Source organism: Alternaria rosae (assembly GCF_020736505.1).
Source record: "Alternaria rosae strain MPI-PUGE-AT-0040 chromosome Unknown BKA58scaffold_6, whole genome shotgun sequence".
NCBI classification, from domain to species: Eukaryota; Fungi; Ascomycota; class Dothideomycetes; order Pleosporales; family Pleosporaceae; genus Alternaria; species Alternaria rosae.
The window spans coordinates 447,903-470,674 of NW_025763575.1; the positions used below are offsets into that span (position 1 = coordinate 447,903).

The 22,772-nt window shown below is 53.5% G+C and overlaps 8 protein-coding genes across 8 annotated transcripts; 4 read left to right on the forward strand and 4 right to left on the reverse strand.

The window, feature by feature from the left end:
* The first annotated feature begins 9 nt into the window (after positions 1-9).
* Positions 10-1,570, forward strand: BKA58DRAFT_188179 (cytoskeletal adaptor protein saga). Its single transcript, XM_046165544.1, has 2 exons — positions 10-438; positions 509-1,570. Exons 1-2 carry the CDS (start codon positions 199-201, stop codon positions 1,475-1,477), a joined length of 1,209 nt encoding a protein of 402 aa, XP_046023981.1. The 5' UTR covers positions 10-198; the 3' UTR covers positions 1,478-1,570.
* A 92-nt stretch (positions 1,571-1,662) lies between these two features.
* Positions 1,663-2,310, reverse strand: BKA58DRAFT_318224 (ADP-ribose pyrophosphatase; the record flags this gene model as incomplete). Its single annotated transcript, XM_046167664.1, has 1 exon — positions 1,663-2,310. One exon carries the CDS (start codon positions 2,308-2,310, stop codon positions 1,663-1,665), a length of 648 nt encoding a protein of 215 aa, XP_046023982.1.
* Positions 2,311-2,671: 361 nt separating this feature from the next.
* Positions 2,672-4,174, forward strand: BKA58DRAFT_386261 (FAD dependent oxidoreductase). Its single transcript, XM_046170445.1, has one exon. The coding sequence runs from the start codon at positions 2,859-2,861 to the stop codon at positions 4,080-4,082; it is 1,224 nt and encodes a 407-aa protein (XP_046023983.1). The 5' UTR covers positions 2,672-2,858; the 3' UTR covers positions 4,083-4,174.
* Positions 4,175-7,642, reverse strand: BKA58DRAFT_340156 (chitin synthase-domain-containing protein). The gene is made up of 3 exons (XM_046168325.1): positions 7,147-7,642; positions 6,932-7,098; positions 4,175-6,884 (listed from the first exon to the last, which is right to left on the reverse strand). Exons 1-3 carry the CDS (start codon positions 7,246-7,248, stop codon positions 4,580-4,582), a joined length of 2,574 nt encoding a protein of 857 aa, XP_046023984.1. The 5' UTR covers positions 7,249-7,642; the 3' UTR covers positions 4,175-4,579.
* A 2,089-nt stretch (positions 7,643-9,731) lies between these two features.
* Positions 9,732-13,789, forward strand: BKA58DRAFT_188201 (armadillo-type protein). Its single transcript, XM_046165546.1, has 3 exons — positions 9,732-9,999; positions 10,047-10,091; positions 10,147-13,789. Exons 1-3 carry the CDS (start codon positions 9,981-9,983, stop codon positions 13,686-13,688), a joined length of 3,606 nt encoding a protein of 1,201 aa, XP_046023985.1. The 5' UTR covers positions 9,732-9,980; the 3' UTR covers positions 13,689-13,789.
* A 718-nt stretch (positions 13,790-14,507) lies between these two features.
* BKA58DRAFT_421451 (histidine phosphatase superfamily) lies at positions 14,508-16,163 on the forward strand. Its single transcript, XM_046172781.1, has 2 exons — positions 14,508-14,819; positions 14,872-16,163. The coding sequence occupies exons 1-2, from the start codon at positions 14,636-14,638 to the stop codon at positions 16,098-16,100; spliced, it is 1,413 nt and encodes a 470-aa protein (XP_046023986.1). The 5' UTR covers positions 14,508-14,635; the 3' UTR covers positions 16,101-16,163.
* A 399-nt stretch (positions 16,164-16,562) lies between these two features.
* On the reverse strand, positions 16,563-19,340 carry BKA58DRAFT_188206 (beta-glucan synthesis-associated protein KRE6). The gene is made up of 2 exons (XM_046165547.1): positions 16,782-19,340; positions 16,563-16,729 (listed from the first exon to the last, which is right to left on the reverse strand). The coding sequence occupies exons 1-2, from the start codon at positions 19,083-19,085 to the stop codon at positions 16,673-16,675; spliced, it is 2,361 nt and encodes a 786-aa protein (XP_046023987.1). The 5' UTR covers positions 19,086-19,340; the 3' UTR covers positions 16,563-16,672.
* Positions 19,341-19,978: 638 nt separating this feature from the next.
* BKA58DRAFT_188219 (thiamine pyrophosphokinase) lies at positions 19,979-20,950 on the reverse strand. Its single transcript, XM_046165548.1, has 2 exons — positions 20,605-20,950; positions 19,979-20,553 (listed from the first exon to the last, which is right to left on the reverse strand). The coding sequence occupies exons 1-2, from the start codon at positions 20,836-20,838 to the stop codon at positions 20,008-20,010; spliced, it is 780 nt and encodes a 259-aa protein (XP_046023988.1). The 5' UTR covers positions 20,839-20,950; the 3' UTR covers positions 19,979-20,007.
* Positions 20,951-22,772: the final 1,822 nt, after the last annotated feature.

The following is a 22,772-nucleotide window of genomic DNA, read 5'->3' on the forward strand; positions in this document are numbered from 1 at the left end:
TGTGAGGCATGGGAGTCGCAGGCGGTGGATGCACGACTAGCGTCAGGTAGCTACGTACCCCAGCCCAGCAGGCGCGGCCAGAGCTCCGCCATCCCGACATTCCCCAACCAGCACCCCCGAATCTCACCACGACATACACAAACCTCGCCGTCTGCCCCTACCCAAACCGATAGACTCGAGCCAATTCCGACCGCAAGCATGGCGCCGAACCGCATCGAGCAAGACGAAATCGAAAAGTACTGGGAGATATTCAGTTCGCTCAGCAATGGCGGTACCCACCTAGACGGCGTGCAAGCTGCACCTGTGCTCAAGAACTCACATTTGCGCGATGACCAGCTGGAAAGAGTGTGGGATTTGGCGGACGTGGACAACGATGGCAAGCTCGACTTTGAAGAGTTCTGCGTCGCCATGAGACTAATCTTTGACCTAATTAATGGGGTATGTCTGCAAGGGCGATGGAGGAGATAGAGGATTGAGAGAGGAACAGGAGCTGACCAACATTCCATAGATATCTATGGATGTACCAAAAGCCCTGCCCGACTGGCTCGTCCCCGAATCGAAAGCCCACCTCGTCCAAGCCGGACGCGCCCTCTCCGGCTCGCAACCCGCCTACGAAACCGTCGAAGACGATGACGACACCCCCGGCCTGCGCGACGGCTTCGACTGGTACATGTCGCCCTCGGACAAAGCCAAATACGAAGAAATCTACACAGCCAACCGCGACGGCCACGGCAACATAACCTTCGACAGCCTATCCGGTCTCTTCGACAGCCTAGACAACGTGCCCGACTCAGACGTGCGCTTCGCCTGGAACCTCGTAAACCCCAAAGCGCGGGAAAGCGTCGGCAAAGACGCCTCCCTCGCCTTCCTCCACATCCTCAACCAACGCAGCGAAGGCTTCCGCGTCCCCCGCAGCGTACCCCCGAGCCTGCGCGCCAGTTTCGAAAAAGCGCACATAGATTACGACATTGAATCAAACGCAAACTCGCGCTGGGCAGCAACCCGCGACGAAAACACCGTCACAGGCCGCAAAGCCAAATTCGGCGACGCATACCTCACGCGCCTGGGCGTAGGCGACCGTGCAGCCAACTACGGCGCGCGCGGCGGCAAAGGCACAGATTTCGGGGGCCGCACAACAGAAGACTGGGAGGAGGTGCGGCTGAAGAAGCAGCTGCGCGAGCTGGAACAGAAGATTGCGGATGTGGAGAAGGAAGCGGAGAATCGGCGGCATGGACGCAGTAAAGATAGTAAGCCTGCGCTTGTGAAGCGTGAATTGGAGTTGCTGCTTGATTATAAGAGGAATGTGCTCAAGGAGTTGGATAATGATGAGGGGGGTGCGGTTAAGGGGTTGGGGGGCATTAGAGAGGAGATTGAGACGGTGAGGGAACAGGTCGAGGGGTTACAGGGGCATTTGGAGAATAGGAAGGGGGTGTTGGAGGATTTGAGGAGGCAGATTGATGATGAGAAGGCGGGGTAGTGTTTTCTTTTGGCAATGAATGGGATGTATATATGTTTAGAAGAGGATTTCCGAAGCTGGTAGATCATCGACCAATATTGATAATGTACCGATATTGTAGATTCGGTGCGCTGTAATCGCACCACTATGATACTAGTTGTTCTAACACATGTAACACAACCAGCTAGACCATTATCTCACCCCTCTTAATCGTTCTTCTTATGCGCCTTAGCGAACAACTCCGGATGATCAATAGCATACTGCGCGCCCGCCGCCCAATGGTACAACTTGGCCGCAATAACATACCCCTCCTTCGCAAACTCCTCCAACCTCGCATACAACTCGCTAATCGGAATGTTGACCCTTTGGATATCCTCTCCCTCATCAAGATGCTGTTCCGGCTCCGGATCCCCTTCATTGAGATGAATTTCCACCATGCACAAACACAGATTCGCAGACGTCATACCCGGATCCGCTGCCACAGGCGGGCTTGTCGAGATGACTTTTCCTTTGTACCCTGTTTCCTCGTAGAGCTCACGTACTGCAGCTTCCTCGGGTGTTTCGCAAGCATCGATTAAACCGGCGGGCCATTCCACTGTGAAGCCACTGACTGGAGGCCTGAATTGGATGACGACGATTGTGGAGGGGGGCTTGGAGGGGTGGTAGATGATGTTTCCCATTGCTACGGCGTCGACGCCTGCTTTGCCAGTTGTTTTCCTAGAGGCGATTTCCCAGATGCGTTCTTTGCCTTTGGCGTCGACGTAGGTGGCTTTTTGTAGTTTTACCCATTTGGCTTCTGAGGAGGGGAGGTCGACTAGGGAGGTTACTTTGGGTGTGCCGGATGAGGACGCCATTGTGACTTTGTTTACGCGGTCGACGAGCGGTGAGGCGAGGTTAGAAGGTGTGCTGTGGAAGTGTCTTGTTAGGATGGCAGTGGTTGGTGGACGTGATATCGTTCGTCTCGTGAGGGTTGTGAACATTGGCCTGGTTGCGATGTCGGGGTTCTGGAGGTTGGGGTTCCGATGACGTTATCTGTATGGGGGAAAGAGGTACCGCGAAACGACCGTTGCAGAGAGAGCCAACAAACCTGGGAACAATATGTCTCTTGAATCCGAATCACTCAATCTTGTTATCTGGGACACTGTTTGGGATATGTACACCTTGGAATGCCAATTGAAGTAACAAATGAGAGACCCCACTCTGTTTAGCGTCAGGAACGGCATTTCACGTAACGTCATCCAAAATGCATCTCAGCCACTGATAAGCATCACTTATCGAGACTGCCATTAATCATACTCTAGGCCTACTGCTATTATTTAGCCAGGATTCATGCTGTTCATGTGTCGTCGTTTGTCGTACAGCATAGTGCGCTGAGTCTTACTGTTAATTCCCCATTTCCATCATGGCCGCATTGCGCATACTTTCTCGACCATCTCCACAACTCAAATCTATACTCTCCACCTCAAGGAACTTCTCCTCAAGCATACAACGAAACGCAGACTTCACGCACGCCGTCATAGGCGGCGGAGTCATAGGCTTAGCCATAGCCCGCAAACTCCAACAACGAGACTCCGCCTCCACCGTCCTGATAGAAAAACATGGCCATGTCGGCACAGAAACAAGTTCACGAAACAGCGAAGTCATACACGCAGGCCTCTACTACGGGCCCACCTCTCTCAAGACAAAGCTATGTCTGCGCGGAAAAGACATGTTATACGAGCTCTGCAAAAACCACGACATACCACACCGCAACACCGGAAAATGGATCGTCGCCCAAGACGCCGCACAAATGGAGGCCCTACAAAAAGTCCACGACTTCGCCAAAAGCATCAACGTACCCATCCACTTCCTCAGCAAAGAAGAAGCCCACCGCCGCGAACCAGACGTCCGTGCCGAAGCCGGCGTCTTAGAAAGCCCCAGCACAGGCATCGTAGATTCCCACAGCCTGATGCAATACCTGCAAGGCGGTTTTGAAAACGCCGGTGGAATCTGCGCATTCAAATCCACAGTCACACACATCACGCCCCTCGACTCCGGACGCTCGGGATGGGAAATCACAACAACAGGAGCAGATGGCGAGGAAAGCAGCATAACAGCCGACACGTTGATAAACTCCGCGGGTCTCTTCGCCGTGGAAATCTCAAATATGATTTTGCCCAAGGAACGCCACAGAAAAGCTTTCTACGCAAAAGGGTCGTATTTCTCCTACGCTGTCTCGCGGCCTAAACCTTCTACACTCGTCTACCCCGCTCCCGTGCCAGGCCACGGCGGACTGGGCACACATCTCACGCTCGACATGGCCGGGCGGATTCGTTTCGGACCGGATGTGGAGTGGACGGACTCACCGAATGATTACACACCCAACACGAAGAATATGAAGCAGGCTATTGATGATATTCAGACGTATCTTCCCGGTGTGGATAGAGACGCTATTCAACCGGATTACGTGGGGATACGACCGAAGTTGGGTAAGCTGGCGGCGACGAGTGGGAAGGACTTCCAGGATTTTGTAATTTGTAAGGAAGAGGGGTATGAGGGGTTTGTCAATTTGTTGGCCATGGAATCTCCGGGCTTGACTAGCAGTTTGGCGGTTGCGGAGGAGGTGGAGGGATTGTTGTATCGATAGTAGTGATGGTACATATTTATTTTACACAGACGAGATGTTGGACGACTACACTTTCGGTTCCATGTTCAGCATCAGGTTGCAAGTAATATCAAGTGTGGCAGTAAGACCATTTCATTCAACGTCTCGTCAAAGACGTTACTTCTAGACATTAAGCAAGAAAAGGTGATGTGCGTATGATCCATCACATAGCTCCTACAACATATATACCCCAAGGCATCCGAAGAGCGAACCAAGTCGTGATCCCGTAGTTTTTTGTCCAAAAGCCACACACCCCGCCGTCATGTAATGATGTAATATATGTACAATAAGGAAATAGTTTTTGCGAGAAGAAGAATCACTCGCGGTGTGTTGCGGTGCTCGCTGAAAACGCCGGGACATCCAATGCGCACAAGGTTTGATGATAAAAGAAAAGGTTAATGCTGGTATGTCGTTGATGCAGCCTTCTAGGCAGAAGATGGAACAAAGATCAAGATGCTAGATCATGCAGAAGAAAGCGTTTACTTGCGGGGCTGCTTGCTGAGGCGCTTCCGCTTCTTCGAGTCGGTTGAGTCGCTTCGTCCGTGGTTTGATGCAGGCATCTGAGGTTGGCCTAGCGGCGCAGGTGACACATCACGCATCAGGCTGCTTTGCTGTGGGGCCTGTAGCTCATAGTCCTCACCAGGTGCGGTGTGAACGTATTGCTGAGCAAGAGGGCTACGTCCCTGGCGCTGGTCTGAGCTGTTGGTCCTGCTGTAGGAAGGCTTGGGCGACTCGAGACCATGGCCCTTCTGCTCGTTGGATAGCGGCGATGTGCGGGCTGGGGCATGGGCAAGGTCGCTGTTGGTACGCATCTGACCAGGTCGTTGCGGGCCCTTGGACTGGTATACTGAGTCGTCGTCGATGGAGTCAACAGATTCGGTGTACATCTTCTTGCTAGAACCCTGGCCGACCTCGTAGGGTCCTCCTCGCGGCTCTTCGTAGAAGGCTCCTCCGGCAGGCTTTTGTGTTTGCTGAGTCTTGTGGTAGATACGCGCATCCTCGGGGTCCATGAAACTCTCGACACGACGGGGCATGTAGATGGAGTTGGCGGCGGAGGTCTCTTGCGACGCGAAGGAGTCCATCGAAGAACGGGGGTGGAGAGGTACATGAGGGACGTTGGGGTTGCGGGGCATTGTGTTGGGAAGCGTAAGACCAGAGTCGTTGCCCTGTTGGTACCATCCGTTGGGCAGGCGTTCTGCGGCGGCAAAGCGTCCATCGATGTTGTCGCCAGGCTGGAGAGGGATAGCGGCTGGGCGGTGCTTCTGCGCCTCGGCAGCAGCCTTGAAAGTCTCAGGAACAACGTTCAGATCGTCACCAGTCGCTTCTGCGGCCTCAATAGCCTCCTGGGGAGTAGTTTTGGTGTCGGCACTACCAGCATCGGCACGAGGCCCACCCCATGTACGCTGACCGGCGGTAAAGATACCGTAAACCATGTACACCCAGTTGAAGAAGGGGTTGACGATGAACATGAGGGGGTACAGCATGATCTTGTAGCGACCGAGCTTGGCACCAAAGTACAACATGAGAAGCCAGTTAAGCCCCAGAGAGATGGCGATGAAACCAACGGGAAGGTTGGCAACCTTTTGCGAGGTAGTGATCAAAGAAATACACAAGATGAAGAAGAGCAGGGCGGTGGTTCGGATGGTGTTCTGCATGAAGCGGACAATGAGGAGGATCGGGTAGCGCTTCCAGAGACGGATATCAGTCAACATACAAACTTCGTTGGTGATAAAACCCAAGAACCAGCGGCGACGTTGCTTGAGCAGAGATTGGTAGGTTTGCACAGCTTCGGTCTTGCAGAATGCTCCGGTGTTCATCTGGATCTGGTAACGTTCCTTGGCGCCAATCATGAATAAGTGAGTGAGCCAACGGTCCTCACCAAGATGGCACTTGCCGTAGTCGAAGAGATCGTCGCATTGCTCGGCCTTGTCAGCGAAGTAGTACTTGGCCATCCTGCGGAAAGCGGAGAATCGAAGCATAGTAAGGGCACCGGGCAAGCAAGTGACGGCACCGCAGCCAGATTCGACTGAACGCTCGAAGAGTTGACCGTGAACGTATTCCATGTCTTGAAGAAGGGTGATGAGCGAGTTCTTCTCGGTTGTGGAGGTAATGACACCAGTCTGAGCCAACATGTTCTTCTTGCTGCCGGGCTTGAGTTCCATCTCGTACATGAAGTTCTGAATGCAGGTCTTGTCGAGAATGCAGTCGGAGTCGATGAAGAGGACGAACAGATTGTCGTTGCGCTTGAGATACTCGGAGTAGATCTTGTCGATGAGCTTGAATGTCCTCTTCTGGCAGTGACGCTTACCACCGTGAGGGAAGCGGGAGATGGTAATGCGGCAGCTACGGTAGATGACATCGATGGACTTGGGGTAGGTGTCGAGCGTAAGAGGGACACCGAGCTTCTCGATAGTGTTCAGGTAGAGTTCGTCCTCCTGGTCTCCGTCGAAGGAGAGGAAGATGTGCAGGCAGGAGGGTGGGTATTCGCAGTCGACTAGCGAGTCGCAAGTTCGGAGAAGAATCTCGGGAATCTCCTTGTAGCAAGGCATGATGATGACGACCTTGGGAGCAGATGCCTCGTCGAGAACGGATTTAATCCTGCGGCTGCGACCAACGGAGTGGGTGACGAGCTGGTAGACACAGAACAGCCACGGGACGGTCAAGAGACCGGCGAACGACCAGAAGGCGAACCACTGGAGGAAGCCAACCATCTCCTGGGGGAAGTACTTGGTGACTTGCGACGGGAGGGGGAGGGTAACGACCATGATAGGCAAGAAGATGGCACTGTCTCGGTTAGACTTGGACTCGCATGGAGAAGTTGGAATGCTTACCGGAGAGCGAAGAAGAGGATACCGAAGAAGATGGACAGAATGCGGACACTGATCGTCTCGGCCTTTTGGAAGACCTTGACAATGCAGTACAGGAAAGCGGCAACCCAGAGGAACCACTCGAGCAGGGCAGCCAACATGAGACCACCGATGATGGCAACGTAGGCAATCTACTGCAGTCAGTTTCTGTAGCCACAGTCGGCAGTCGCTGTACTCACATCCTTAGCTGGCCAAGGGTCGTCAATGTCTGGGGTAGAGTGGTCGATCTCGCGGGCAAAGACCGCACGGGCGGCGAGGCCCATCATGTCTTGCCAAACCATGGCGGAGTATTAAGTATGTATATTCGTAGTTGTCGTTAAGCGGATAGCGAGCGATACTGTCTGGGTTTCGGACAGCTGTCGACCCTATATGTAAGGCGACCAAATGGGTGACGCAGACGCGGAGAGTTGGAGAAGCACGGCCCGTCGATAAGGTATGGGAGGGCTAGGTAATTGACGTAGAGGCGAATTGCTGATCCAGAACGATTGCAGAGCTGAGAAAACTACTAGGTATTGGTATTTGGCGGTAGTAGTTGTCGTGGTGGAAGCGGATGCTAAGTCTTCGCGGCCCAATAAACGAGTGTAAGGGTGGGAAAGACAAGAAGGGCTTAGACCAAGGTCATTAACAAGATACCGCTCGCAAGGGCAGTCCGGAGTCGTATGGGAGGAGCGCCTTGAGAGGAAGGAAGTCTCTACGAGGGGATCGAGCTGGTTTACAAGCACGAAAAGCGGGCGCGCTCGGTCCACAGAGCCTTCACCCGAAGCGTGCTGGCCCCTCTGGGCAGCAGTCGAGATGCACGATCGTCACAGGGGCACTCCAACCAGATTTGGCAAGCTGCCCGCGCTTGGAGCTCGAAAACGAGTTGCGTGCAGGCCTACGCCTGGTCTCAGTGGCCCCGACCGGTGCCAAACCACGCGCCGGCGGCCCTATGCCTGCAGCCTCGCAGTTATTTTGGGAGCCCCCATGCGCCGTCTACCGTTAGCTGTCTGAAGCTTGCAGGCAAAGTGTTCCTCTCTGTTTCGCATCCTCATCACACGTAGAGGCACATCCTCACCTGTTTGGGGCCGTGTGTTTGGGGCACTCGAGAGCCGTGGTTTGCACTCTGGGCATGCACTGGTGTATACCGGTGCAGTCATGGGAGCTTCTCCCTCGTTCCGCCGGCCGTATCCAGTCGTCGCATGAGGTGGCATCGTCGCTCTTGGAAATTCGCCTGTAATGCACCGCTGCTGGTCGCCTTCTATTGCCAAGAGATGCTCCAGCTTCGCGTGGATTCCGGGCGTTCAGGGGGTCGGCATCGCTCGCTGTTCTAAAGCCATCGCGGGCCAATAGTAATCCCACGCACCTCATGCCGTCTCGTAATCCCCAGCAGCGGCCCCAGAGCCTCGCGGTAGAGGCTGTCTGTCACACTGTGCTATGGCTGGTAACTGTCGTAAAAGAAAGCCATGTCGCCGTATCCCTATTCCCATGCCCCCTCGCGACGCTATGCTGACTCCCTACACCTCTGCTCCCGCAGCTCGTTGAGTCGCGAGCGCTAGGAAAATAGCTGATGAAAAATACGAGGGCTGTGGATATGCCAGGCCGACCCGCTGCAAAAAGCACGAAACGGCGACGGCGGCCCCAACATGCATGGAGACTGACAGGAGGAATCCTGTGCCGCTTCCGCTCGTACCGGGAATCATGATTTTTTGCATGTTGCACAGCGTGGTGGGCCGCCCGCTCGTCATGTCGCATATAGCAATAGCGACGTTGCAGCACGGGGACCTGTCTTTGCCCTGATTCCCGAATAGATCTCGCCTACCCACATTGGCAGAGGCTGAGGGCGGCTCGCAATCGATAAAGTCGCTGCGCACCGGCGACCCGTAGTTTCGGATTCTGCTTTTCCTGCCCGAGCCACGACAAGGCGCTGATCTCACTCGCTACGACGCTCATCAATCTTGTTTGCTGCCGGCCCAACGGTGACGGATCGCCAGTGCGCTCAACCTGCATGCACAGCATTGTTGACTTGTTTACACCGACTCCAGCGTGTAGCCTGTCCGAGTTTCCTTCTGGAACGGCCAGGATCTTACCCTCGTATAGTATACATCTTACATGTCCGTGTCACTCATGAATCGCTGCTGTTGAGATGAGTGCGCTTGCCGTCAACCGCAATAGCGCCGCGGCATATCATCTCTACGAATTTGGTCATGGACCCCTGAGCTACAATGTGAACTCTACGATATTTGACTCTCTAGTCTATATCACAGCCAGTCAAGGATGGAAGAATGCGCCATGTGGCGGCCCTCAGGGGTGAATTGTTAGAGTTTGAGGCTAGGTAGCCGTTTTCGCTCCCAGTTTCCTGTCCCGCACTGCAAATGTGCCACAGGGCTGAACGTCGGCTAAAGCTCAGAATGAGACGTCTTCGCCTAAGACCTAAGTGTGTGTGTGACATTGAATGTGATATGATATCCAATAATGTGCATGAGAGTCATTGTTCCGGTACTTGGTGTTGGACCCTGACTACATTTTACAAGTCTACGACACGTCGGAGGCTAAGTGATGAGTGATCCCCAATGTCGAGCTGTTCCAAGCGCATTTTTGGAAGATGTATTGTCACTGTCCCAGTTCGATGTGGTACCAGACATGTACTCCGGTCATCGCTCGCGTATGAATTAGGTAGTTGGTGTTCAGCTTCGGCACCCTGGTTTGAGTACCCAAGGACGGCTTAGTCATGGCTCTCTCATGTGAACCGCGGGACATTTGGTGACGCACGGATACTTGGATACGTGAGCGAACTCGCTGCAGGTACCGTTGACAATTTCACCTGCAACGTCGACCGAAGGCCCCGCGATCACGACGTTGCTAGAGTCGCAAACACACACACACACACTCTCTCACCCGAGCTTGTCTTACCGAGCCCGAACCAATGCAAGCAGCGCCTGCGCCTGATATATTTCCCACCTTCCATGTGCGCGTATAACCGATCCGTGCTATCTACCGCCGCCCCTCCACCACTGCGGCAATCGCCTCCTCCACCATGGACAGGCCTCGGAAGCGTACGTGCTTGCGAATTTATTCAAAGAGTAATACTAATCGTGTACAGGCGAGCTTCGCGAACTGAACATCCGCGCCTGGGATGGCGAACAAGGTACTTGGTCCAGGAATAGTTGCACCTGCAGTCTGTGTGCTGACGATATGTACAGACGTCTTCGCCGTACAAGGCTCCCTCGACTCGTCTATGAAAAAGAACACGGCCTTTATCAAGCGCCTGCGAACCGCCGTAAACGCCGCCGCACAAGCGCAGTTCCTCCAGGAAATCCGCGCCTTATCTCTCCACAAATACCTTTCCGAGATTATCTCGGCCTGCTACGAAGGCCTGTGCAAGCTCAAGACGCCCGGCGAGATTGCTGCCGGTGTGGAAATTGTCAGCGCTCTCCATCAACGCTTCGGCCCGACCGAGTTCACGGGATACATTGCCTGGTATATTGGGAGGGGCTTAGCGACACCTGACAAGTCACACCTCAAGACGCTGGCACCCGAAGTGCGCGAGCGCGAAGAGAAGGAGCGCCTGGCTCGTCAGCGCGTACTCCTGCGAGTCGCTACCGAACTTTGGCTTGTGGGTGTTCTGCGCAGCCTGGATGACGTAGCTCGACCTGAAGAGGCGAGCAAGACCAAGGACAATGGCAAGCTCGTCGAAGGCGCCGCAAAGACAAAGTCCCGCGCGGAGAACGCTGACGCCGAGCCTTTTCCGCTCGAGGTGCTGAAGGACATGCTAGGTCACGACCGCGACCATGTCAACCTGCCCCTCGTCGTCATTTTCGTCAAAGCCTTCGCCTGGGACATACTGGGCTCCAAGCCTGCTTCCGCAGAGGGTCGCAAAACAGTAAATGAAGACGGCAGTACAACAGCAGAGAGGAATGGAGAGACTTCCGGCGCCGAAGACGAGGACCACGACCCGCCCATCATCTCCCCTGACTTGCAGCAGCGGTTCAAGAACATCCTCACACGTTACTTCGAAGACGTCAAGACGCACCTCCTCCGCGACCAGAAACACATTCTCAGCCAGGGTCGAAAAAATGCCGAAGCATACGTCAAGTCGGGCGAGGTCTTTGAGGACCGTCAGAACAACTACGAGAAGCAGATGAAGTCCCAAGAGCGCTTGGTGACAAATGCGCAGGTGCTGGCCGACGCGTTGGGCGTGGAAATGCCAGACTTGAAGGAGAAGGACAACTCCGCAAATACAGGTGATGGTGCCATTGGCCTGATCAAGGCCGGCGAATATCTACGCGGCCAAAGCGATGGCGCTGGCATCTGGGAAGACGAGGATGAGCGTCGTTTCTATGAAAACCTGATTGATCTGAAGGACCGCGTCCCAGGTATTCTGTTAGAGGAAGTCAAGAAGAAGAAGACAGATGGTGATGACCAGGTGGGCAAGAAGATCGAAGTGAAGACCGAACCTATCGAAAAGGAAACAGCAGAAACAGCCAACGACGCAAAACCGACTGATGGAGAGGACCAGTCTACTGCCATCGCAAACAAGTCCGTCGGAGCACAGGTCGACGCTCTATTGGCGCGCTTGCCAGAACTCGCAACCAAGGACGCCGTCGATCAGACTGCCATGGACTTTTGCTTCCTGAACTCCAAGGCCTCGCGCAACCGTCTGATTAAGGCTGTGCAGGAGATCCCCAAGGGTCGATCTGATCTGCTTCCCCTGTACTCTAGACTCATTGCAACCCTTGGGAAGTACATGCCGGATGTATCTCAGGGACTGGTAGCCTACCTCGATGAGGAGTTCAGAAGCTTGCAGCGTCGAAAGTCCAAAGACTTCCTCGGACAGGTGCGAACGCAGAATGTACGCTACCTTGCAGAGTTGACCAAGTTTGGTGTTGTCCCCGAGCACGTCATCTTCCACTGTCTCAAAGTCAGCCTAGACGATTTCTCACGGATGAACATTGAGATTATCTGCAACCTATTGGAAAACTGCGGACGCTATCTGCTTCGCAATCCTGAGACGTCTCCTCGCATGCATTCCTTCCTCGAAACCCTTCAGCGTAAGAAGGGCGCTCAGGTCATTGGCCAGCAGGAGCGCATGTTGATCGAGAATGCTGTCTACTATGTGAACCCACCAGAGCGCGCTGCAATCGAACAGAAAGAGCGGACGCCAATTGAGCTCTTCCTGCGCAAGATCATGTACCAGGATCTGACTCGTCGCACACTGGACAAAACTATCAAGCAGGTACGCAAGATGCACTGGGAGGAAGAGGATGTAGTCAATCTACTTCACAAGGTCTTCGCAAAACCAGGGAAGATCAAGTACAGCAACATTCACTTGCTAGCCGTTATGCTCGGAACGATCCACAGATTCCACCAAGACTTCGCCATCTCCGTCATCGACGACCTTCTCGAGTCCATCACATTCGGATTGGAGCTGAACGACTTCAAGTTCAATCAACGCCGGATTTCTGAAGTCAAGTATCTAGGTGAACTTTACATCTACCGATTGGTTGACTCGCCTCTCGTTTTCGACACTCTATACAAGCTCCTGAACTATGGGTGGGAGGGCGGCTATGCACGACCTGGAGGATACAATCCCTTGGATCAGCCGGATGACTATTTCCGCATTCGTCTCGTCTGCAACCTTCTCGAGACCTGCGGCATGTACTACGACAAAGGTGCAGCGAAGAAGAAGCTTGACTTCTTCCTCACGTATCTGCAGTACTATGTCTGCATCAAGGAGGCACTACCGATGGACGTAGAGTTCATCGTGCAAGACGCATTCAACCTCGTCAGACCGCAGTGGAAAATCATCACCAATCCAGAGGATGCTTCACGTGCCTTCGCAGAAGCCGTCAAACAGAACTACCAAACATCGTCAGCTGACAAGCCTGTTGAGCCCGACGAGGACGACCTCTCTGCATCGGACGACGAGATGGATGGCCCTGAAGACGAGGATGTCATCTTGCCTGATGGAGAAGGAGACAAGTCATCTGGGGAAGAAGACGATGACTCAGACGACGACGAGCCTGTGAAGCAGACATCTTCAGACGAAGAGGAAGAACAGATTGTCGTAACACGGCAAGAAGACGAACGCGACCCAGAAGCTGATGCTGAGTTCGATCGTGAGCTTGCCAAGCTCATGTCAGAGAGTGCAGAATCGCGTAAGCATGACCGAAAGCCTGTTTTCGACGTACCGCTACCCATGCGCCGTGCTAGAGAGGCTCCGGTCAACGCTGAAGATGTTGGGAACGAAGTGCCCGTTCCGGAGGCTCCAGTTCCTTCGCAGACGATGAAATTCTCCCTGCTCAGCAAGCGTGGCAACAGAACGCAGACCCGATCTATTGACCTCCCCTCAGATTCGACCTTTGCTGTCGCCATGCGTAACAAACAGCAAGCAGACACAGAAGAACGGCAGCGAATCAAGAGCCTCGTCCTGAACTACAACGAAGCTCGCGACGATGCTGACGACACGACTGGTGATGCGCCTTTTCATTACACCCTTCAACCTAATACCAACAGAACACGTATTGACTCCCCTCAAGGTCTGGACAAGACTCCGAATCCGTACGCGCAACCGCGCCTCGACAAAGCTGGTGCGAACCGCAGCAATCAGCGTGCAAGGAAGCTACAGCTGTCAGATGTCAACTGGTATGACTCCCAATCCTCTCTTCGGCAGAGTCGCCCTGGAACTAGTGCAACGTCTGCTTCAACGCCTAAGCCGCTTTCGGTGTTCGCATCCAAGCGTTGAGACGAAGTGCAAGTCCAGGCTTCTCGTAAGCTTTCAAACGTTTGCAGTCGACATTGATCTTTGGCGTTACTTTCGAAGCGCTCTTCACCATCACGAGGCTAACCGCGAGGCCCTGTGTGGGCGACTGATTGTGTAGGACATGATTTCTGTCTACGATGCTGCATCTAGCATCCACTATGAACGCCGCAAGAGCTCACTATGCTTACCACTGCCATTCCCGCTGAGCATGCCATCCACGGTATGTATCACCTGAGGACAGGCAACCCTCCCGGCATTGAGACTTCATCCTCCAAGCGAAGAGACAGCGTTCGCCAGTGAGAAACATCCTACTTTGTGCAAGAGCGTCCCTGAGGCAGGTGAGTATGCTACGCAGACGTATGGATATTGCGACAATGGTGATTGCGATAAGCAACGCTTGAACCGGAGGATGAGCAACGATGGATTTGCGAATACCAACGCGTGACCAAATTACATGTGCCGTCCTGCCGACGCCATATGAAGGGGAAGGAACGCAATGGCTCTGGGTAGCAGACGTGAGCGTATTACTGGCAGTGCATTGCTTCCCACAACAACGTTCGTCTTTAGAAATTGAAACTGTCGTTACCTCCGGTCTACACTTGCTCCATTGAGGTTTCTGGCCTGGCATTCCATCTGCACATTCATCTCCGCTTGCATGCATTGACTCGGCAGTGTGCCGAATTGCCGCGTGCATGCAGCCACATAGCTAGATAATAGTGAACAAGTGACGACGCCCAAGGCCTAGGCATGCGCTATCAGGGCGGCGCGCTCGCGCTAGTCGAGCGCGTACCTTGCAGAAACGTCGACGTCACGGAAAACAAAAAGTCAAAACCGCGCGAATGCCCAATTAAATACCCATCTCAGGCGATTCGACCTGAATCATCTACCCTACGCAACAACACCTTAGAACGGCTTTTATAGCAAGTCTAATGTCTAATATGCTGTCCCTCGCGCTCGCGTTCGCAGGCTCAGCCTCGGCTCTGACATTGCCAACATTCCTCCAAAGCCAGGGTCAAGCTCAATCACCACTCCAGCCTCTCGACCACTCGCAGAACTACCAGTTTGATCCCCTGTTACATCTCCCTGGTATCTCGCCATACTTTGACGCAGTCGGTCCGTATCAACCTCCCCAGGTACGGGAATAGCCTATACTAACTCCATCCAGGATTTGGTCTCGAGCACAAACCTCCCGTCGGCTGCAATGTCACCGCCGCATCCTACATCATCCGCCACGGCGCCATCTACTCCAACGACGACGAATATGAGGAATACATCAAGCCTTTCCTGTGGAAGCTCGAGAAACACCGCAATGGCTGGACTGGCCCACTATCCTTTATGGAAAAGTGGCAATCCCCAATCTTGGAAGATAGATTGGAGGAATTGACACCCTCCGGTGCCGTCGATGCGCAAGCAGTAGGCAAGCACCTCCTCCAACGCTACCACCACCTCGTCCCAGACACGACCCGCATCCTCGCCGACAAGAAGAGCAGGACCTACGACACCGCCTCCAACTTCGTCAAAGCCTTCCCCCAAAGCGACGACATCGAGATAGTCCGCATAACAGAGAACACAAACGGCAGCATGGAATCCCTCATCCCGCACAAATCCTGCAAAAACTTCTCCAAGAAACCAGGCTCCAAACAGCAAAAGAAAGTCATCGACCTCTACGGCGCCTCCGTCGCCCACCGCCTCTCCCCCTACACGCCCTTCAAACTCACACCCTCAGACGTCGTCGGCTTCCAGATGCTGTGCGGCTACGAATCCGCCATCAAGGGCTCCCGCAGCCCCATCTGCGCGCAATTCACAGACTCGGAGTGGATGGCATATGAATACGCGTGGGATCTGAAATACGCGTACATGGTCGGTCCGCTGAACCCGCTGTCGCCTTACCTCGGTTTCCCTTGGCTTCAGGCCCAATCGAAGCTTTTTGCGCATATCGAGAAGCATGATACGCCTGGTGATGGGTGGCCGGATAAACAGCGTTTCTTCCTCGGTTTCACGCATAGAGAGGTTCCACCTTTTATCGCTACGGCGCTGGGCTTGTTCAACAGTTCGTCTGATGCGGCGGAGCAGTTCCCTACTGACCACATCAACTGGACGCGTGCGTGGAAGATGAGCGATCTCATCCCTTTCTTGGGTCATGTCGGTATGGAGAAGATGGTTTGTGAAAGGGGCGGTGTGCATGGCGATGAGCCTGGCACGTATGTGAGATTCATTGCGAATTCGGCGCCGAGACCAATCCCGGATTGTCAGGATGGGCCCGGCGCGAGTTGCGAGTTTGGGCTGTTTAGAAAGATTATTGGGAAGGGGGCTAAAGCGCATAAGGACTTTCACAAGGTTTGTGATGTGAAGGATTGTAAGGATGCTAGTTGTATGGAGGAGAAGGAGGAGTAAGCCCGTGGTAGTAAGGTGGAGAGTGATTTGTACTTGTGTATATACTTAGCGAATACAGTACATAACATATTCTCCTGCATCGTCAACACATGACATGAAAAATCTCACACAGGCGTAAAACCATGCAAACTCTTGTCCAAAGTCATGGCTACGCTATGCTACTTATACATACAAACCAACAAACGCAAAAATGCCATGATGCCGCTCGAAATCGATATAACCTTCCCCATATGCAAGGAGACGACACATGTAGCTTAAACATGGCCAAGACGCATCCTCCGCTGTTGTGCCCTTGCCGAAATACTTTCCTTCGTATGTGCCTGTGTTTCGTCGCCGAAATGCTTTCCCTCATGTGTATATTTGTACACTAGCCACATGCTTGTTCCTGGAATATAATGTACCGCTCAAGTGCCATGTTTCGTAAACGATCGTAGTCGGGTGCGCGGCTGTGATGTACGCAGAGGGAGACGCTCGAAGCGATCTTGTAGGGGGTGCGCGCTCGTGGTAACTCGTCAATCGTAATCGTGATCTTAATCGTGATCGTACTCGCTGTCGTGAGAGGGCGTCTCGGGTCAACATTCGCTGTTAAGCTTGTGCTTCGGCCAGTCGTAACCGGTTTGATCCCATGACTGCTTTGCGTTAGTTGTGTGTTTGTATGATAAGCAAGGCAGGGATATGTACTGTGAAGTTAGGATTCTGGTAAGCTTTCGGATGCTTCTTGATGTATTCTGTAGTCTCGAAGCCCGGGGGATCGCACGTAACCATCTCCTCGCCTTTCTTCTGATACCACCGCACGTAGTCGAATCGCATGGTGGCAGGAAAGACCAGGTTCTTCCAGTCGATCCAGGTCCAAGAGTTACTGATGCCCAGATTGAGAATGAGTGACAGGGGTTCTTCTGCGATTTGTCGAGCTTGGATGTTGCCGTTCGGTCCTACAGCACGGCCGTCCATGATGAACATGGTCTGGTCGCCAACTTTCCAGGAGATGTATGCGTCCTTGCCTTCTCCTGGTACATATTCGAAAGAATACCGCTGATATTGTTTATTGTCGAACCAATCCCTGTTCAGTATCGTGGTGGCAGATATGGCCTCTTGAAAGGCACCGCCGGCGTAGGTGTTGAAACCACTGTAACGAAGGTCCGGGAAGGCCGTGAAATTGTAATTTGGATGATACCAGATGTCGAATGGCGCAACCTGGAAGCTTTGTGTAGCTATTGGCAGACCATCTGGACCCGGGTACCCTGATGTGGCACCTACCTCGATGATGTCGATTTCCGGTGCTCCTCTTCCTCTACCCGGTGATGGGTGATCTTCGCCTGGGCAGGTGCATGAGTTAAGTCGCTGTCCAGGTAGGTGAGACAAGCCGTCAGGACTAGACTGATTGGGTGTAATGCCAACATCGCAAGCTTGGTAGGTGTAGGGCCATAACCCGTCGGTTGTACTCAAATAGCCCGGTCGACCGAGATTGCCCATTGTCCAGGCGCCGGGCCATAGTCCCTGCACACCGGCTGGACCTGGTAGCGACACCGAGACTTCGAAGATACCGCCCTTGAAGCACAGCTGGTTCCAACTGTTCAGCATACCGGATCGGAACTTGAGACCATGATTGAAGAATTCTTCCAGGCGCAGCTGAAGCGTGCCATCCTTGGTAGTGACAGCATCTGGATCATACCATTCAACGTCCTGAGTCGCGCCATACCAGACGTTGGGCGCAAAGAAGTACGGATCGTCTCCTTCATAGAACGTGCGGCCATCATCATTGAACTCATCGCTGAAGACAAGCACATAGTCGTCGCCAAATTCCCCGGCCCTTGTCTTGACAGACTCAGGTGTGTCGGGGTCGATCAAGCCTGTTCGCATGTTCTCCAGGAGTGGGTACCTTTTGTTGTTGACTATAGCCCAGATCTGAGGCCTCCATGGATTGGGAAACATGCTCAGTGGCATATCGTAGGCTGAATTATAGCCGATGACGCCTACCGCAGAGAGTACCGGAAGGCCGATGAAAATGAATAGCAGTCCTGATATCATGAAGGCTAGGCCAATAGTGGAAACGATGCTGTCTCTTGTAAAGTGATCGCGTATCCTCGGTTTGAACTTGATGTCGTCGTCGTCGCGAGGCATGTGCATTTCATCGTCAGCTTCCTCTAAGTCGCAAACCAGTGGCCAGGATAGTATTCCTTTCTCCTCGTACGGCGCCGTCAATCTGTCGTCGATGAAAGACACATTCTTCTTGTCATCGTATAGCTCAATGACGCTATCATTGAGGCCCGTCACGGAGGCGTTGGGTGTGAGGAACGGGTTAATTGGTGGTATACCAGGTGGCGGAGTGGTCGTGCGCGAGCGAGCGGCCAGTCTGACATAAGATTGCCGTTCTGATAAGGAGGTCCTTCGACTGCGACTATGGCTACTGGCGGAATCTGAGAAAGGGTTGAAGTAGCGAGTATAGTCGGTTCCCAAGTCTTGTAATGTGAGTGGGGTGCCTGGAGAGCGGGCTCCATGACTTGTCAAGTCTGCTGTACTCCTCGCCTTTGGTGTCCTCAGGTGAGGCCGGGGCGGAATGCGCAAGTGAAGACGGCCTGCCGTAGTGCGCGGCCGATGCTTCGTCGAGTGGGTATCGTCGCTTGACTGCGGCTCGTGGCCGTCTGAGCTTCCATCGCTCGCTGATCTGGAGTTTGCGAGCGGCGAAGGGACGATGGGCGCAAAGGGCAGCGGCGAGGATTCGCGCTCTACCCTTGGCGGGATGCCGAAATCGAAGCCATGATCAGAAGCTGGGCTCTGACTGCCGCTCCGCTGTCCAATCAGCGGCTCCTCGGCTGCCCCTGCTGGCTCGGATGCTCCTTCTGTGCTGGTGTCGCGGGGAGACGCAGCTTCCCTCTCGACGGTTGAACTCGAGGATGACGATCGCCTAAGCTGCTCATCCCGCTTTTGAGGTGATTCCGAGTACTCAGACGACGTGGACGAGGCGACTCTTCGTATAGACGCCATGGCGATTGGCGACCGATTGGCGTTCGCGCCGGCGTTTTGCCCAACAGACCGCGCTATGTCGTGCAGCTCACGCCAATTGTGATGCTGTGTGTAGTAGCTTTGTCGACGGAATGCTCAGATACGTTTCGGGTAGAAAAGAGACAGTGGAAAGTAGCTGGAGACGAGGGTCTGCGGACGTGTTGTGCCTGACGTCGCGAGGCAAGGTGCTGGTCGGAGAGCGTGGACGCGGTGGGACGTGTGAGGGTCGAGGTAGATATGGCACCTGTATGTGAGCAACACAGAAAGCGGGGAGGCTCGCAGAAGACCAAAGCTGCGTATGCGAGTGAATAAACTTCCAAAAGGCGCGTGATAGCGACAGTGAGTAGCGATGTTGGCCTGGCAAGCGCGGTGATTGTTTGAGCGGGAGAACTGGTCTGATAGTAGCATTGCTGGTGAAGGCGAGTTGACCATGACGCGGCCAATCACAGCTTTCCCATTCGGCGTCACCAAACAACAGGAGCGGTTCCGAAGATGGGCAGGAGCGGTTGCCTGCGCCTGCGCCTGTGCTGCGTCGCGCTTCGGACTCTCCTCATGCTTTCACCACAGCCGAACGGTTACTGGCACAACACGACTCGACAAGTACCCTCACCACTGTGGCCGGAGTCGTCTCCCATCTTCATGATGTATGTGATCTTGTCGGCTCGCAGGCCGCACCTTCTTCCGATTCCTCGAACCGTAAAGCACGATTGGCTCAACGACGCACGCGCTTACCTCATGATGGCCCTGACCCATTATCTCCCACGCAGACAGCACCGGCGAGATCCATCAACGTTACACGAAAACAGCGTGCTGGGACATGTAGTACGAGTCTGCCTTTACGCGTGAATTTCCAGAAGTCGCGAGTACGTCAAGTCCATATCTAGCACGACATTTCCCTAACCTCTCACAAAGGCGCTCTTTCTATCGTGAACAATATTGGCACGTCCGTTTCAACCCTTACATCGTTGGCTTTGACGTGATTGCTCGTACTGAGCTGACCGCCGTTCATCTGCGTAGGCCACTCCTTGACATCCCATTCTAGCCCTTCGGTGGAGATTACCGCCGGCCCATATATAGGAAGAAACCCTACGTTCTCGGTAAAGGCGCCATCTTCCTGTAGCCCTCTCAGCAGAGTCTCCTTCTTCCGAAGTATGAAGCTCAGGCTGCACTCGGAGAACAGCCATAGGCGAAGGTCGGCATGTCGATTTTCTTCCCTATATATCTCATTCAGAAGTCCAAGGCCCTGATCAACCCTCCCACCGAGGGTACCAAGGACAATAACATCCCGAACCGTTGAGGAAGTAAGCCGCGAAGAGATTTCTTTCATGCATTTCCCAAAGTCTGTGCTGTATTGGTCACCATCTCGTAGCACAGGAACACCTCGTGCTTCGTAGTAGTCACGCACATCATCGCGTAACGAGTCCAAGTCTCCATGGATCATGTCAGGTAGCTGCGCCTGTCAGCGACCTGTGTTGACGCTATATACCACATACTTACTCACGTATTGTTCGCGCTGCGCTATCAAGTCGTCTTTCAACATGTCGTAGAGTCTATTGGCCCCGCCATCGGCACATATCCGGTACCCAGTGTGCTTCCAAAGGCGTGAAAAGGCAGTGAAGTGGGCTATTGGTTGATTCAAAATAAGGAGATTGGGGGGATTTGATGTCTTCTCCGGATGGGCGCTTTCTGCGAGAAACCTCGCCGGGTACAGTTCGCTGTCTTCGCGCTGCGCCATGTTTATAAATTCCTCTAGGATATCCCCAAAAAAAATGAGTGTAGTGGTAGATATGATGATGATGATGCAGGCAATGCGACTGGCGAGAATGGTTGAGGTTGTGAATTCCGGATGACGTGCGCGATGCAGCGGCAAGTGCGATGTAAATATGGCGAACGGGCTAAGCCATAAAAAGACTAGTTCGTACCTCCCGCTTCTCTTTCCCTACGGATCTTTGATACGAAGATATGCATGCCTACCACGGTTCCAACCTTTATTTATAACACTTCGCCTACATTTATCTTTTCTCATGATGTATGAGGTTCCCCTCTCGGCTCCTCTTGAGTCTCTCTTGGAGCTATACGTGATAGCAGCTACGGTCCACGAAATTTCATAAGCATTCGATGAGGTCTCCAGTTACAAAACATCAGCACAACACACATAGGTCAATCTCTCTTATTTCAGAATAACTCAGGTTGAGTTTGAGGATTTTAGCGAGTCGACTTTCAAACACAAGCTCTGCTTACGCACCATGGCCCCATGTTAGTCAACCTCGGCCTACGTTTCGGACCTGCGTTAAATTGTCGATGAAGGCGTTTGTTACTATCAACACGTCTAAATCGGTAATTATACTCCATGGTCGTATAAAATGGCCTTGGATAGATTGTCGGATGTCGATCCTTCCGAATCTTTCTATCTTTACGTACAGCAACGCTGATGACGCCTTGCTAAAGGCGGAGCGGGGACGGGACACTGACCATCAGAGCCGTAGATATAAAGGGGCCGAAGTGCGATTCTGGGAATGTTCTGTTTCATAGAGTGACCTATACAAGTCAGTCGGATATGCGTCTGAGCTCGTGACTTGTATACGTTGCAGCAGGCACCCTGCGAATTGACCTTATGAGCCTTTGTGAACTATCGTCTATGAGAGAAACCTCATTCAGGTATGCTCGTAAGTCTGAGAATTGATCGAATGTCTAGAGAGGTGCTTGTCCGATGGCTCTTGCCCGCCTTGAGAGGTTTCCAAGGTTATGGCCGTAGATGGCGGACCGTGCGCCCCTCGGAAATGACGTCTGGCGGAATGCCCACCAACCTCTCGGCCGCCGCCGTCATCTGTGGGATGTAGCACCCGCGTCCCCGTATAACATGTACATCGTCGCCGATATCGCCTTTCACCTAAGAGAGCAGCTTGCGGAAGCTTTTGACACTAAGCATCGTCAGCCCGCCATGGCCCCGCTCCTCCACCTGGGCAGCTGCGGAACAGGGGTCTGGCTGTCTAACTTCACCACCAGACGCCACTCCCCATAGTCCGTCCACATCATCAGCATGAATCTACAACAATAGCCTTATGCCAGGCACTACAGCGCCTCATCACCGGTGACCCGGCCCCAGTCTTGAACCACACTCTGGGTACAGACCACAGCAAGACCGCGTGGCATCTGGATGATCATGTCATTGACGAAGTCCTTGATACCCTACTGAAAGTATTCAATGGTATACAGAAACGTCTCCTATCGACTCCTAGAGCTCTTCCCTGCAGACAAAACTTGGAACCTTAAGACATCAAGTCGCATTTGCATGTCGCTCGAATTGAGGTACGCAACCAGCCAAGCAATGGCACTGGTGAGGCTTCAGCCACACCACGGTTCGTGTGCGACCTGTCATCATGGACATACCGAAATCCACCAGCGCGGGTCCTGTCAGCGCGCAGGACACCCCTTGTCATCATCCACGCGCTCAGGCGCCTTACACCATGAACGTGCATTCAGCATACGGACGTGGTGGCGTACCATGCTAACTATCCTCAGTAGCGGCACTTCGTCAGCTCATACACGATGCCTTCCCTTGGCTTCCAGCCCTGCGAAGGCGCCTCATCGGTGCTAGGACGATACCTTGCTATGTAGGACCCTATACGGAAGACATGTATCTCGGTCCTAAACTTAGCATCATGCAAG

Coding starts and splice junctions, on each gene's coding strand:
- BKA58DRAFT_188179 (XM_046165544.1), top strand. CDS start 199: ATGGCGCCGAACCGCATCGAGCAAGACGAAATCGAAAAGTACTGGGAG. Junction 439..508: donor TCTTTGACCTAATTAATGGG/GTATGTCTGCAA, acceptor AACATTCCATAG/ATATCTATGGATGTACCAAA.
- BKA58DRAFT_386261 (XM_046170445.1), top strand. CDS start 2,859: ATGGCCGCATTGCGCATACTTTCTCGACCATCTCCACAACTCAAATCT.
- BKA58DRAFT_340156 (XM_046168325.1), bottom strand. CDS start 7,248: ATGGTTTGGCAAGACATGATGGGCCTCGCCGCCCGTGCGGTCTTTGCC. Junction 7,099..7,146: donor ACCCTTGGCCAGCTAAGGAT/GTGAGTACAGCG, acceptor TGACTGCAGTAG/ATTGCCTACGTTGCCATCAT. Junction 6,885..6,931: donor ATCCTCTTCTTCGCTCTCCG/GTAAGCATTCCA, acceptor TAACCGAGACAG/TGCCATCTTCTTGCCTATCA.
- BKA58DRAFT_188201 (XM_046165546.1), top strand. Junction 10,092..10,146: donor CGCCTGGGATGGCGAACAAG/GTACTTGGTCCA, acceptor CGATATGTACAG/ACGTCTTCGCCGTACAAGGC.
- BKA58DRAFT_421451 (XM_046172781.1), top strand. CDS start 14,636: ATGTCTAATATGCTGTCCCTCGCGCTCGCGTTCGCAGGCTCAGCCTCG. Junction 14,820..14,871: donor GCCATACTTTGACGCAGTCG/GTCCGTATCAAC, acceptor AACTCCATCCAG/GATTTGGTCTCGAGCACAAA.
- BKA58DRAFT_188206 (XM_046165547.1), bottom strand. CDS start 19,085: ATGGCGTCTATACGAAGAGTCGCCTCGTCCACGTCGTCTGAGTACTCG. Junction 16,730..16,781: donor ACCAGAATCCTAACTTCACA/GTACATATCCCT, acceptor AACGCAAAGCAG/TCATGGGATCAAACCGGTTA.
- BKA58DRAFT_188219 (XM_046165548.1), bottom strand. CDS start 20,838: ATGGCGCAGCGCGAAGACAGCGAACTGTACCCGGCGAGGTTTCTCGCA. Junction 20,554..20,604: donor TAGCGCAGCGCGAACAATAC/GTGAGTAAGTAT, acceptor TGACAGGCGCAG/CTACCTGACATGATCCATGG.